Source organism: Magnolia sinica, chromosome 8 (genome assembly GCF_029962835.1).
Source record: "Magnolia sinica isolate HGM2019 chromosome 8, MsV1, whole genome shotgun sequence".
NCBI lineage: Eukaryota > Viridiplantae > Streptophyta > Magnoliopsida > Magnoliales > Magnoliaceae > Magnolia > Magnolia sinica.
The window spans coordinates 40,087,866-40,103,176 of NC_080580.1; the positions used below are offsets into that span (position 1 = coordinate 40,087,866).

Genomic DNA, 15,311 nt, shown 5'->3' on the forward strand with positions numbered 1-15,311 from the left:
CATTTATCATTCAAAATTGTGGGATGTATGTGTGGATGTGAATGTTGTAATATTTACATTTCAAGCACTGTGGGGAATGTTGTAATAGTTTAGATTTCAATTCTTGCTATTTCCTTTCCGTTCCTTTACAGTTTTAGCTTTTAATTCTGTAATTGTTCTAGTAAGGTTGTCCTGCCATAAACCCTTAGTTTTTATGGTGAAAGGTTGTCCTTAGAACAACTAGAGTTTGTGATTGCTTTACATTCTGTATTGTGAATTATTATTTTTCTTGTTCTTGACTATCCTATTGTTTTATTCCGCTATTATTATTTTAAATTTGGCATAGTCCTATTCACCCCCCACCCCCCCTAGGATATATAGCTAGGCCTTTTCAAGTGGTATCAGAGTCTAATAGCTCGTTTTAATTTTTGTTATTTGGATTTATTTCCTGAGCTAATCGATCTAAGTTATTTATAAGATGTCAAATTTTGATAGTCTTTTAGTCACTAGGCCTCCACCTTTTGATGGCACCAATTATACTTATTGGAAAGCCAGAATGAGGATTTTTCTTAAATCCATAGATGAAAGCGTATGGCAAGCCACATTAACTGAATGGAACCCCCTACCACTGAAGTAACTGGTATCGATGGTTCAAAACCAATAAAAGTTTCACCATATTTCACTTAGACCACAGTTCAGAAAAATGAAAGTAGTGCCAACGCAAAAGCACCAAATGCAATCACTTGTGCACTATCACTAGATGAATTTAAAAGAATTATATCCTGTGATACTGCAAAGCAAGCTTGGGATATTTTAGAAATGACACACGAGGGTACTTCAATTGTCAAGAAATCTAAAGTCTAACTCCTCACAACCAAATTTGAGGAAATTCTTATGGAAGAAAATGAAATGTTTATGGACTTTTATATAAGATTAATTGACATTGTAAACTCTATGTGGGGTCTTGGTGATAAAATCCCAGAAAGTAAAGTATGTGCAAAAATATTGCGCTCACTTCCTGAACGGTTCAATTCTTAGGTAACCACGATCCAGGAACTTCGTGATACGGACAATATGAGGGTAGAAGAACTAGTTGGTTCTTTACAAACCTATGAGTTAAACTTTAAAGCTCTTAAAGGTAAATCTATTGCCCTTAAATCTTCTAAATGTATTTCTCAAGAAAATTTTGATTTAGAAAATTCTGAAGATGATATGACTCTTTTAGCGAAAAAGTTTTACAAAATTTTCAAAAGTAAAAAGAGGGTTGACTTTCAAAAATCAAATGATAAGAAAAGATTTAAAATCAGAACTTGAAAATCTTTAAAAGATAGTCAATGTTACAACTGCCAAGAATATGGGCATTTAGCAAACAAGTGTCCTAAAAAGGACAAACCTAAAAAGAAGAGTATGTTGGCTACTTGGGATGAATCCTTTGATTCTGAAGCCTCTTCTGAATCAGAAGATTCTGAAACCGAGTCAGGCAGTGAAGTTAAAGCCCTTATGACTCTAGCCAAATTCGCTTTTTCAGATAATGACGATTCAACAAGTGAAGAAAATCTGAACAGTGATTGTGAAAATGAAGAAGATCTTCAAGATGCTTACAATGCCATATACAAGGAAAGTTGTAAAATTACCGTAAAACTAAAACTTTAAAAAGAAAAGTTTTTAAAACTTAAAGAAAATTTTGAATCACTTGTTTTACAAAAATCCCACATTTCAGATTGTTTTAAAAAATTAAAATGCGATTTAGATTTCAAAACTTCCCTGATTGAAAATCTAAAATCTAAAAATGAAAAACTAAAACTTGAAGTCTCTTCTCTTTTGAGTTTAAAGGATACATGGAGATATGCCCAAGGTGATCCAAAGTTAGAAAAGCTTTTGTCTGGATCAAGAAAATGTGGCGACCAATCTGGTTTGGGCTACGATAAAAGTGTCCCTCCTAAACAGAAGAATACTTTTCCTAAGTTTTTGAAAGGAGAATCTTCCAACTCAAAAGGAAATAGTTCAAATCAAAAGTTTTCTAAAAATGTTAAAACTTTTCAATATTTCAAACCTAAAAGTAATTATTTCAACTATAAAAATCAAAATCAAAACCCTTTGGCTGAAAAGATAGTTGATTTTCTTAAGGAGCTCTTAAAATCTAACTCAGTGGGTCATTCCTAAAACAATTATAAATTTAAAAAGACCAACTATACTCCTAAACCCAAAACAATTATTAAATGGGTTCCTAAGGTTACTTGCTTGGTTGCTCACACGGCTTCCAAAGCTTCAAACCATTCAAAGTGGTACTTAGATAGTGGATGTTCAATGCATATAACTGGTAATAAAGGTCTATTTACCGATCTCAAAGACATGTCTGATGGTTCAGTCACATTCGGTGATGGCAGCAATTGCAGGATTATTGGCCAAGGTACAGTTCAACTTTCTAACCTCCCCTTATTTAAGAATGTTTTGTACATTGAAAGGTTAAAACATAACTTGTTAAGCATTTCTCAAATATGTGATAAAAATCATAGTGTTAAATTTTCTAACCTATGGTGTGAAATTTAAAAAAAAAATGGTTCAGTAATATTAACTGGTCGTAGAACGTCTGAAAACTGCTACATGGTAAGTGATTCTAGCTCATCTAATCAACTGTGTTACACGGTCCATACCGATGAGACCGAGTTATGGCATAAACACCTTGGACATGTACACTATCGCAATCTCTATAGATTGAGCAAAAGAGAACTAATAAGAGGTCTACCTAAATTGCAAAAAGTAGACAAAATATGTGGCGAATGTTAGATTGGCAAACAAACTAGGAGTGCTCACAAAAAGGTGGACTCTAATGCCACATCTAAACCTCTCGAACTTCTCCACATGGATCTTGTAAGACCAACTAGGATGGAGAGTCGAGGTGGCAAAAAATATATATTAGTAATCGTGGATGATTTTACCAGATTTACTTGGGTAGCCTTCCTTAGGGATAAATTAGAAACCCTTGATGAAGTAAAAAAGGATTATCAAATGGATCCAGACTGAAAAAGGTTCTCAAGTTAGTAAAATCCATAGTGATCGTAGATCTAATTTCGAGAATAGCAGTTTTGAGAAATTCTGTAGCGATCAGGGGATATTACATGAATTCTCTATACCTAAAACTCCACAATAAAATGGAATTATTGAAAGAAAAAATAGAATGCTTTAAGAAATGGCTAATGTAATGTTGAATAGTATGAAGCTCCCAAAAAAATCTTTAGACTCGTAAATACTGCATGCTATACTATCAACTGAGTTTATATAAGTGAGTCAAATAATAAATCTGCTTATGAACTGTGGTTCGATAAGAAGCCTACTGTTAAATACTTTCGAGTTTTTGGCAGCAAGTGTTATATTTTACGTGACCGTGAAAATTTGAGAAAGTTTGACACTAAAAGTGATGAAGGGATTTGTTTAGGTTATTCTTTAAACAGTCGCGCATATTGCGTACTGAACAAAAGGACCGGTGTTATTCAGGAATCTATTAATGTAGTCATAGACGATCACTTGAATACACCTGCCTCAAGTTCAGATAATGACCTGCCCCAAGTTCAGATAATGATGAAGTTCTTTTAATTGACAAACCAGATACTTCATCAAGTCAAAACAATTCTGAATTGAGGACTGTTAAAGATCATCCAACCAATCAGATTCTTAAAAACCCTCTCACTGGAGTGCACACTTGTAAACAACTTGAAGACATATGTAATTACGTATGCTTTACATCCTAGATAGAACCGGTAAACATAAAAGAAGCTCTTACTAATGAAAACTGGATAGTTGCGATGCAAGAAGAGCTTAACCAATTTGTGAGAAATGATATTTGGTATCTTGTTCCTAGACCTAAAGATAAACATATTATTAGAACTAAGTGGATTTTCAAAAATAAGTTTGATGAACTTGGTAATATTATTCGAAACAAGGCTAGACTGGTTATATAAGGGTACACTCAAATTGAAGGCATTAATTATGATGAAACTTTTGCCCTAGTATCTCGTTTTGAATCAATTAGACTATTCATATCCATTGCTTGCTTTAAAAAATTCAAAATTTATCAAATGGATGTAAAAAGTGCCTTCTTAAATGGTGATCTACATGAAGAAGTGTATGTTGAACAACCAATGGGTTTTAAAAACCCTAAGAACACTGATCATGTCTATTGCCTTAAAAAGGCTCTCTACGGTTTAAAACAAGCTCCTAAGGCATGGTACGAAAAATTGACTAAGTTTTTACTAAGTCATAATTTTCAAATGGGGAGTGTAGATAAGACTCTTTTTGTTAAGAAACTTAATGATCATATCTTAATAGTACAGATCTATGTTGATGATATTATATATGGATCTACATGTTTTAACATGACTGTTGAGTTTGTAGATTTAATGAAATCTATGTTCGAAATGAGCATGGTTGGGAGATTAAATTATTTCCTAGGGTTGCACGTAAAATAACAACCTACTGGTATTTTTATTTCTCAAATCAAATATGCTTTGAACTTGATTAAAATGTTCGGATTTGAGAATGGTAAGAATTTTGATTCTCCCATGAGTACAACTTTAAGACTCTCAAAGGACTCTACAGGTAAAAATGTTGATCCTAAATTATATCGTAGTATGATTGGTAGTTTACTTTATTTAACTGCTAGTAGACCTGATATTGCTTTTAATATTGTTATTTGCGATAGATATCAGTCTGACCCTAAAGAGTCACATCTAACTGTTGTTAAGCGGATAATGCGATATGTCACAAGTACTGCTAAATTGGGTCTCTGGTATCCATATGAAACTAGTGTTCAATTGGTTGGGTACTCAGATGCTGATTGGGCTGGTAATATTGATGACAGGAAATCAACCAATGGTGGTCGTTTCTATATTGGAAATTGTTTGGTTTCTTAGTTTAGCAAGAAACAAAGTTCTATATTGCTCTCAACTGCTGAGGCTGAATACATCGCAACTGGAAATGCATGTACTCAGCTTGTTTGGATGAAACGTATGTTAAGCGATTATGGAATTGCATAGGAATCAATGATACTATATTGTGATAATTCGAGTGCTATAAACATTTTAAAAAATCCAATTCAGCATTCACGTACCAAGCACATTGACATTAAGTATCATTACATTTGTAAATTAGTGGAAGAAAAGCTGATATCTTTAGAATATATTTCCACCGAGACTCAACTTGCTAACATTTTTACTAAACCGCTCGACAAAAGTAGGTTTAATAAATTGAAATTTGATCTTGGTATGTGCAATCTAAATTGAATATTCATGTATACTTATATCATAGTGTATATATATTGGATAATTTATTGGTTTAAATTTCAAATTTTTATGAAAAATACATATTTTAGTTGGTACACGACCAGTCGTGGATATACACAACCAGTCGTAGCATGACCGGTCATGGACATCCCACAACCAGTCGTGTAGCGTGCTGGACGTTTTTAAATTGGAGAAAACTTCATTTTCCTTATTTCTTATTTCCTCTCCAACGAGTCGACGCCCGACCGATCGTACCCACTACCTAGATCTTCAAGGTTAGTGCGTCTTTTGCATTTTTCTTGTAGATTCTAGTCAAAATCACTTCATTTTCACTCTTGGAGTAATTTATTTTATCATTTATTACAATTTTGGGATTTTATCTTGAAAAATCTGATCTATTAAAACCCCACTTCACATCTTTCAAAGTTACTTGTTTCTTTAATTATTCTATTACAAATGGATGCTAGAGGGAAAAGGAAAACTTCCGGTGGTCCATCTTCTTCTCAATCAACCCCTATCACTCAGTGCCATCCTCGATCACCCAAAGATGATCCCTCATATATGTGGTATTTGCGTTTGCGCAATGTCATGGTTGAGCGACCTTTTGATCTTGACCACATTGCTCCTTTTGATATTTTTCCACTTCTTCAAGCTGTAGGATGGGCTAACATCTTACATTGGGGTGGGCCTGCATGTCAATCTATTGCGTAGTCCATGTTTGCATGTATCTCTGATTTTTTGACTGATAATTTATCATTTAAAATTAATGCTAGAGAAGGTCCATTTGAAGTAGACCACCATCTGATTTCGGGTCTTATGGACATACCTGTCAACGATGAGGGTATTCTTATTCATACCTTAGCTGAAAAACCCTCAGAATCAGAAAAACGTATGCTCACAAAAGATCTATGTAATATGAATGTGCAATGGACTCATAAAGGGAATGCGCTCCCCTCAAAGTATTTGTTACCCAGATACAGAGTTCTCCACAGAATCTTTATTTCTAATCTGTATCCTCGTTCAGGTAATAAAATTGAACTGACTTCGTTTATGGTTCAGGTTTTGCATTCTGTTATCTCTGGTACTAAAGTTTGTCTTCCTTCATTGATATGTCATTCTGTCATTTAGTTTCGTCTCCATCCAGGTCATAGTGATATTCCATTTGCCTATCTTATGACTGTGTCAGCTAATCACATGTTAGTTGCTATGCTGGTTGGAGAGACTCCTATTCATCATCTTATTTTTAACAATTCGAATAGTAACAAGATGAAGTTGGAATTGACTCCTGGACAAGTGGTGTTGGTGTTGGAGAAGCTGAAGCAGGGAATAAAGATGAAGCTAGTGATCTTCCTGATGATATTAATATGGATGATATTTTTAATAAACTTGAATCTGATTCTACTAATGATCTTGACTATGAGCCATCTGATTTTGATGCTTGTCTTCGTGCTCTGGAGGAGAAGGTAGAGAATATGAATGTAACCCATGATTTACGATTTAAATATATGTGCAAGTATCTTAGGTGCATAAATAAGGGCCTTCATCACCTTAATCCTACCATACCTGCTCCTTCATCTGGATCTAATTAAGTGTTTTATCCTTTGGTCTGTATTAACTCTAATATTATTTTATCTTAGTTGGTGTGTGAACTTCGTTTTTCCTTCAGTTTGGTTGACTGACCTATGTTTGTGAAATTTGAACTGGTTATTGATATGTGCACTTTTAAATTGCTTTCTTATCTTGCCTAGTTATTTCCTTTCTAACTCTCTTGGCAATCCTTCTTTTCTAAATATTTTTTTCTTCTTCCTTTGTCATATTGTGATAAAAAGGGGGAGAAGATTTCAGGCTTGGGGAAGTAGCACGAATTTTTATGATATATATGTGTGTGCTACTCAGGGGGAGTACATAAGTAAGGAAGAAAATGTGCAAGGAAGAATTTATAGAATTTATGCCAGTTAATGACAACTGGTGCATGATTCTTTAACCAGGCTGTAACTGGTTCTCTTATATATGACTGCTGCATGTTATGCTTCTCTTATTATTATTATTTTTTTGGAGTGTGTTTTGTCACAAATTTGACAAAGGGGGACACTGTAAATGCTATGGTTTTATGCTCCTTTGGTTGTTAAATTTTGTGGTGCCAAAACATCAATTTATGTCTTGTGTAGTTCATTGGCATATATGATCAAGACATTGCATCACCTCTCTAAACACTTTGCTTCAAGTCAAGAACAAAGAACTACTTCAAACCATTTCAAGAAATGCAAGTACAAGCTACAACGAAAGAAGTGATCCTATTCAAAGACTCAAGTTAGTTTACAACGGAAGATGAAGTGTAATTCAAGCTCTAGAAGATCTCAAGCTCAATGTTACATCAAGTAGAGAGATCTCAAGCTTCACAATCTTCAAAAGTCAATTATCATCAGAAGAAATGAGGTCTCAATATTCATACATCACTTCAAGGTATGATTGACCTTAAATTGACCTTAGGGAAGGTCATTTTGTATACATAATTCAAATTGAATCATTTTATCGATGTTTGGTCTATTCTAAGACTAGTCCTGAACTCTGTTAGACTAGTCCTAGCTCTGGCTCGACCAGTCCAAGAAATTCCTAGATCAGTCCTAAGTTGTTGCAATTTTTCAAAATTTTTGGTTGAGCTACAACTAGTCCTGGAGACTGCTCGACTGGTCGTAGGAACAGTGTCAACTCGTTTTAGGACCAGTCGTGCACCTTCGACTCAAACTACAGCGATCAAATCAGGTGCCTCACGACTAGTCGTAGGATGCTTACAACCAGTCGTGGAGGGCTCACGACCGGTCGTGGACACCCTACGACCAGTCATGAAACGGTTTTATCCGATTACGCTTAAAATTTCAAAAATCTGTTCGATCTACGACTAGTCGTAGTGTCCTCAGGACCAGTCATCGATGTGTTTTCTGTAACTATAAATAGACGACGAATTTCAGAGTTTTACAATGTAATTCAAGTAAAATCAAGGCATCACTTTGAGATAAGTCTGTGTTCATTCTTAAGCTAATTGTGCATATTTAATATTCTCTTTTGTTAGAATGTTTGCTTAATTTTTATATCATTTATCATTCAAAATTGTGGGATGTATGTGTGGATGTGAATGTTGTAATATTTACATTTCAAGCATATGGGGAATGTTGTAATAGTTTAGATTTCAATTCTTGCTATTTCCTTTATATTCCTTTAAAGTTTTAGCTTTTAATTCTCTAATTATTCTAGTAAGGTTGTCCTGCCATAAACCCTTGGTTTTTATGGTGAAAGGTTGTCCTTAGAACAACTAGATTTTGTAATTGCTTTACATTATGTATTGTGAATTATTATCTTTCCTATTCTTGTCTATCCTATTGTTTTATTGCAGTGTTATTATTTTAAATTTGGCATAGTCCTATTCACCCCCCCACCCCCCATGGTACCTATTGTAATGGTTATTCCTCATTTAGATTGTCAGTTAGTAGAAATCATGTGGATCACTATACCATAGGATTTTGGGTGGCCCAACTAGTAGTGTGGATTGGTGGAAGTTATGTGGACCACCACATGTGAGTGCTTGATTTTTATAGCCCACCTAACTATATGAAATTGGGGTAATCGTGTGATTACTTGTCTAAGTAGACTTATGATTGTTGTGGCCCTTAACCATATGATCACTGACGGGATGAATGACAGCTAGATTTGACAAAATGGTGTTGAATATGTAGCTCATAAATCTTGTGATCATGCATAACATGGATAGCCGTAAATCATGTAGGTAATGTGTGGCCCAACCATATGATTAAGTGGTGCTTAGGTGACTGCTAAACTATGCAAAATTGTGGCAGTGGCCGCCTGACTACGTGAAAGTTTAGTAAAGCAGTTGCCCCATTATTCGAAATATGGTATAATAATAATAATAAGTAACCATGTGACCTTAAATCCTTTATTATGACAAGTAGAGTGACATCTGTGTGACCACTCAACCATTCAGACTTCTAATAATGGAGTGGCCATAAGACCATGTGGGCATATGAGAATTGTGTGATTACTTAAACTCGTGGACTATACTGATGGTGTAACCTCTTCTGTATGTGAACTTAGGGCATGTGTCTGATTGATTAAGGACCCTAACTTGATGTGAGTATTGCATATTTCACAATTTATCCATTTGGCTAGCTAATTCTAGAATATGATTCCAAAATGACCTAGATCCAATTCCTAAATAAGTCAGACGGCATGAAATAGTGTTAATTGAACGTATAATTTTCAGACACTTGTGAACCCACTAAATGTACATATTTTATCTGCACTGCTCAATTGTTTTGCCAACCAAACAGTTTGATCATGGAGCCCGCTGTCGTGTGCCTTGTACATCTGAACTGTTCCTCGTACTACCTTATAATATCTGAGTTACCTATACTATCTACTTATTGGGACCCACCATAATGTTTGTACGTGGACCCATCTACTTGCAGTACCACTTAGAAATAGGACCCATTATGTTGTATGAGACAAACCCGTATTTTTTAACAGTGACTAACTCTTATGTGTATATTATATACCAAATCGTTCAACGTAGGGCTCACTGTATCTTATGAGGTTTACCTGTGCCCTCCATACCATTGTAGAACTACTATGATAATTATTTGCAATTCCAACCTACTAATAGCTCACTTGAAGGTGAAGCCCTCTACATTATATGAGTTTCACTAGCACCATCCATCATGTGGCTCATGTTATAATTATGCCTCTCGTCTCATAATCACTTGCATGTACTTTGCGTCATCTCCACTCATTAACCATAAGGCCCAGTTAGGGTATAACCATGTGGTCCCAATAGAAGAAAATTATGTCGGGCTAAAACCGCTAATGAAATATCTATCTTGCGAAGGATATGGTGTAACTCTTATTACAATTAATGCTTATGATTATGATAGTTATGGAGGATATTAGTGATGTCAATGATTATGGTTCGGAGAAGCATGTGATTTAAAACTTGATTAATGTTGTTCCACTCCCTAGCATACTAAATTCATCTACTTAACTACATTGAGATTGATCATACTCATATACCATGAATGATGGTATGTGCAAGTGTACTTTAATACATTTGTTCATGTGTAAAATATGTCCTCTTCAGTTTAGTCACATGATCATGGATTGACATAGTGGATAGTGGCACATGATGATTATATGTCATTTTTGGGCTTAAAGGTTAAGGAGACCCTAAACTCATGGCATTATATGCATACTACATGCACTTGAACATATGCCTTATCATAATTGCTTAAAATCATGCATAATTGTGACATACATGATGATCAAAATACCACAGTCATGCCATATAACATGAGTTGGATCTTGACTATGAAATGTGCATCTATAATGATGACTTGGGTTATTCCTGAAAATGAACGGGACATCAGAAGTGTGGAAATAGTAGGGGATGATGTGTCCCTTGGGTTGAAAGTCCCTAAACCTTGATGCTAGCTAGGGTTGCCTCATCGTCGAGCCAAGTGGATACATGAGTCATGGATTTGACTTCCACTGACGAGGTCGGATTGAGAAGAGGTGGGTCTAACCTGCTTAAGGACTGAGGTGCAAACAGGGACTGGGTCTGACTCACCAGCGAGGAGAAGCGCGAATGAAGTCTGCTACTGGCATGCCGGGTGGAAGTCCACCGCAATGCGGATATGCGAGGTCGACTACTAGTGTCTGGTGCATGGGTGCCGACCACGGTGTTTCTCATGATATACAGTTGGTGGAAGTCCACCACTGGGCGGGTATGCGAGGTCGATTACTAGCGTCTGGTGGATGGGTGTTGACCACGGTATTTTTCGAGATATACAGTTATGATATGGCATGATAATATGATAATTATGATGTGATTACGGATGCGTGTAATATGGTTACGGCTGTGGTATAGGAGAAATGAAAATATAACATGGTGATGCTGGTTGTATTGACTTGGAGTATTACTATGATGCATATGTTGTGCATTGGCATTGACATCATACCTTACGTACTACACGCCTTTCACCATACATGATTTTTTGTGGTATATTTATCTTACTTGCATGTAGGACACATTGCACACATGTGTGTACTCACTAGGCTTTTTGCCTTTTGCCTAAGCTTCCTATTTTTCATTTTTTTTAGGACAGGAGTACATTGAAAGACTTGGCTTTCTCGATGCATTGCATCTATTTTTCAATTTAGAAATGTTGGCGTCGTGTACCTTTTGGAAAGTATTGTACTTGTAACCATCAAGATTTATAATGGAGAGTGTTGCTTGGTATTTTGATCATGGATCTTCATGCTCAAGTATTATTAGATTTTTAAAAAAATTAATAAAAAATCTTCCTTGTGGCGTGCCAAACTCGAGACTTGGTGTATGGAAGTCAAGTGCCGGATTCGGGGCATCACGAAATCTGTCCGTCCCCAAATTTGGGACGTGATAGATGGACGGCATGGATAACCCAAGACATTCATGGTAGCCACAACTGAGTTTACTCTGCACGATAGAAGCGTAATGAGTAACTCAGTACGCCATCCTATTTCCCTATTTCCTAGGATACAATAGTAGTTGGTGTGTGGTACTGACGCTGATGGTTCGCTACTCCCTGTGTTCGGTGATCTGTGGGCCCCACCATGATGTATGTATTTCATCGATGCCGTTCATTCATTTTTACAGATCATTTTAAGACTTGATACAAAATATTAGAGGGATAAAAATCTTAGGTGGACCACACCACAGGAAAACAATGATGATTGGATATCCTCCATTAAAATCCTCCTAAGGCTCCGGATCGGGTCCATTTAGATCGGGTTTGGGATCAGATCGGTCCGGATTGATCACGATCTGATCCCGATCCAAAAATCATTCGAATATGAAATACCTAACCCGATCCGCCCTAATTCAGGCCGTCGGTTCCGTTAGGATCGGGTTGGATCCACCGGATTGGATCTGTTTTGCCCAGCTCTACTGCTAGTAGCAAACAGAGGACTTGGATTCATAAATAAATACAAATGACGTTATTCATGGAGAGAGTCATCCGCAAAGCAGCACAGGTTCAATTACAAAAGCCGTGGTAAAACTCACACGGTTTTATACGGTGTTCAACCACAGCAGCCGCTAGAAGATGGACGGTCATAATCATTCGACCGCATGTCCTTGTTGCCACGTATGCTGGCCAGCCTAATTGCCTCAAATTGCAGAAAAGAAACTGCATGGATGTATTTAGGCAAAAAAGGATTATTATTATTATTTTCTTTTCATCCCTGTATCATGTTATCGAATTTTATGGATGACAGAGATCCGGGCCATTCATCAAGTAATATATACTGGGATCGTGAGCTGGACTAAAAGAAAATAATCATCTACTGATAAGGGAGAGCACACTTGTACGAGAAAAATGGACGTTTAGATGAAAGGTGGAATTGCTCATGCATGGCCCAAATAGCAATACTTTTAGTCGAGCGGCGCGGCTCCTGATTGTTCTGGCGTTGGAGGGGCCGCAAAGAAGCGTAACAAATATAATTAATAGAAATGCCAACAGCAATCATTTTCTCTCAATTTTCTTCTCCCACCACCACATCTGTTTGGTGGATCGATATGATATTACTCCAACATCGATCACATCCTCCTACCTTCCTTCTCTTAACCTACCATAAAACCCCTCTTCTCCACCCTCATAAACCAGAACCCAAGCCAGCAAAGGTAAGAAGAACAACCACAGCAGCAGCGGAAACGACAACAACAACGAAGACGATGGAACGACTGTCGTTGGTTTTCTCATTCACCATTGCACTATTCCAGATCCTACAGACAGTCACCGTTGTCACTGCACAGTCTCCAGCACCGGCACCAGCAGGGCCGACCAATATCACTGCAATACTTGAGAAGGCTGGTCAGTATACAACTTTTATCCGGCTCCTTAAGAGCACCGCCGTGGCGGACCAGATCAACAGTCAGCTCAACAACACCAACAATGGCATGACCCTATTCGCTCCAACCGACAATTCCTTCTCCAGCCTCAAGTCAGGCACCCTCAACAGTCTCACCGATCAGGAGAAGATAAGCCTCATCCAATTCCACGTCATCTCCTCCTACATTCCCCTCTCGCAGTTTCAGACAGCTACCAACCCTCTTCGCACCCAGGCCGGCGATGTCAGCAACTATGCGTTCCCGCTCAATGTCAGCACGGCTGGCAACCAAGTCAATTTCACTACTGGGATCGACAATGCCACGATTGCCAACACCATTTACACCGATGGCCAGCTCGTTGTTTACCAGATCGACAAGGTGCTGCTTCCGCTCAGCATATTCGGCCCTCATCCTCCTGCTCCGGCGCCTGCTCCTTCCAAGCCCAAGAAGGCTTCCCGCTCTTCGGCTTCACCTTCATCGGACGATGCTTCCAGCGCATTGTATGTGAAAGTGCATGCATTGGAGTCATTTGCGGTGGCAGCAGCTGCGATTGCGGCATTTTGGTTGTGATCATTGATCATCTGCATCTCCCTTTCGATCTCTTTCTCTCTCCCTGTCTGAATGCTACGAGTGCCGTTGCTTGTGACGTTTTTGGTTTTACGGAGAAGCTTTTGTGATGAGAACCGTCGGAAAAGTTTGGATGTGTAAGCTTTCTTCTTTGTTCCTGCTTGTTACCTTGTAAGGTAGGTTTTGTATTCTTATTTCATTCATCTCGTGCAATAAAAAATTTTCATTTTTGTCATTTAGAACGTTTTCTTCTCTTCTCTACACGGTTCTTATTCATGCGTCGGTGGTAGACTCACGAGATTTGAGTGTTGTGTGCTTAAAATAAATAAGTAAAGAAATCTTCTCTGCAGAGTCGGCAAACCCGGCTCGGGAATCGGTCAGACCCCCATTGGGGTTAATCCACGGGAAATTGACTATATTGACCTTGATGTATGGTCAAATTTCCTAAAGAGTTAATCCTTTCAAATATTCCTTAGGTGGCCTTCTGACAGGCCTTCAAAAGTTACTTAGACCAAAATGCCCTTATCCTTATTTCAGTAGCTGTACAGTTTTTTAGGGAATAAGAACTTATGTTGTATTTAATGTCAAGAAAGTGATGTGTATGGAATCTTTTTTTTTTTTTGTATGTGGCCAAGGACTAAACTCGTGGGGCCCACATTGATGTATGTGTATAATCCATGTGGCCCATCTTTTTTGCAGTGTTATTTTATGGCTAAGTGTAACGCCCTGAAATTCGGAGGTCGAACATAACTCAGCTCCCGAGTTCCAAAACATCACTTATGCAACATATTTAATGATGGATGTATGTTGTCTGTATTAGTGCATAAAACATGGAATAGATTAAGCCAAATAGCAAATATAATTCAGGGATAAGTGAAGAAAGCAAACGGAAGACTTATAGAAATATATATGTGCACATGTGCGAATCCCTGAAGTACATATACATACCAGGTTGAAATGTAAGTGTTGCTATCAAAATTACATCATTTAATTCCCAAAAGAAATCCCAGCATCCCGCGCATCAGAACTAGGCTCACTAGAACCCGTCTGAAAACTGCATAAAAGATAAAGCAGCCTCATCATCATCCATCTCCCGCTCTGCCTCAGAAGTCGCATCAACATCTACAACATCAGCAACTAAGACAGAGTCTGGTGGGTGTTTAACACCGCCCCAGAACGTGGGAGTGAGTGATCAACTCAGTGGAACAATAACGCACAGGTTAACATGTTATCAATTCAATCAAGCAGTAATGATAAAGCAGAACAATTAAACAAGTCCTAAGTACTCTTGTTAATGCAAGGATGTATGCAAAATGATGCGTGCCCTCACGCGTACACCCTCAGCGTCTTCATCTTACATTACGCATGACACCACCTCAAAGTGCGCCACATCTACAAAGCACATGCAAATGCGGTGCATGAACATGATTACCAAGTTGTTATTAGTCCTTTTCATACAGCAGGATTGGGAAGCTAAAGTACCTTCCTCATATCACCATCCAAACAGTGATCCATACTAGGGTCGTCAGTCTTAGACATCTCATACGATCATA

The 15,311-nt window shown here is 37.5% G+C and overlaps 1 protein-coding gene across 1 annotated transcript; it reads left to right on the plus strand.

Moving 5' to 3' along the window:
- The first annotated feature begins 12,937 nt into the window (after positions 1-12,937).
- On the plus strand, positions 12,938-13,993 carry LOC131253262 (fasciclin-like arabinogalactan protein 12). Its single transcript, XM_058254203.1, has one exon. The coding sequence runs from the start codon at positions 13,036-13,038 to the stop codon at positions 13,759-13,761; it is 726 nt and encodes a 241-aa protein (XP_058110186.1). The 5' UTR covers positions 12,938-13,035; the 3' UTR covers positions 13,762-13,993.
- The last annotated feature ends 1,318 nt before the right edge of the window (positions 13,994-15,311 follow it).

Excerpts from the sequence above, each read along its gene's own strand:
- LOC131253262 (XM_058254203.1), top strand. The coding sequence starts at position 13,036 with ATGGAACGACTGTCGTTGGTTTTCTCATTCACCATTGCACTATTCCAG.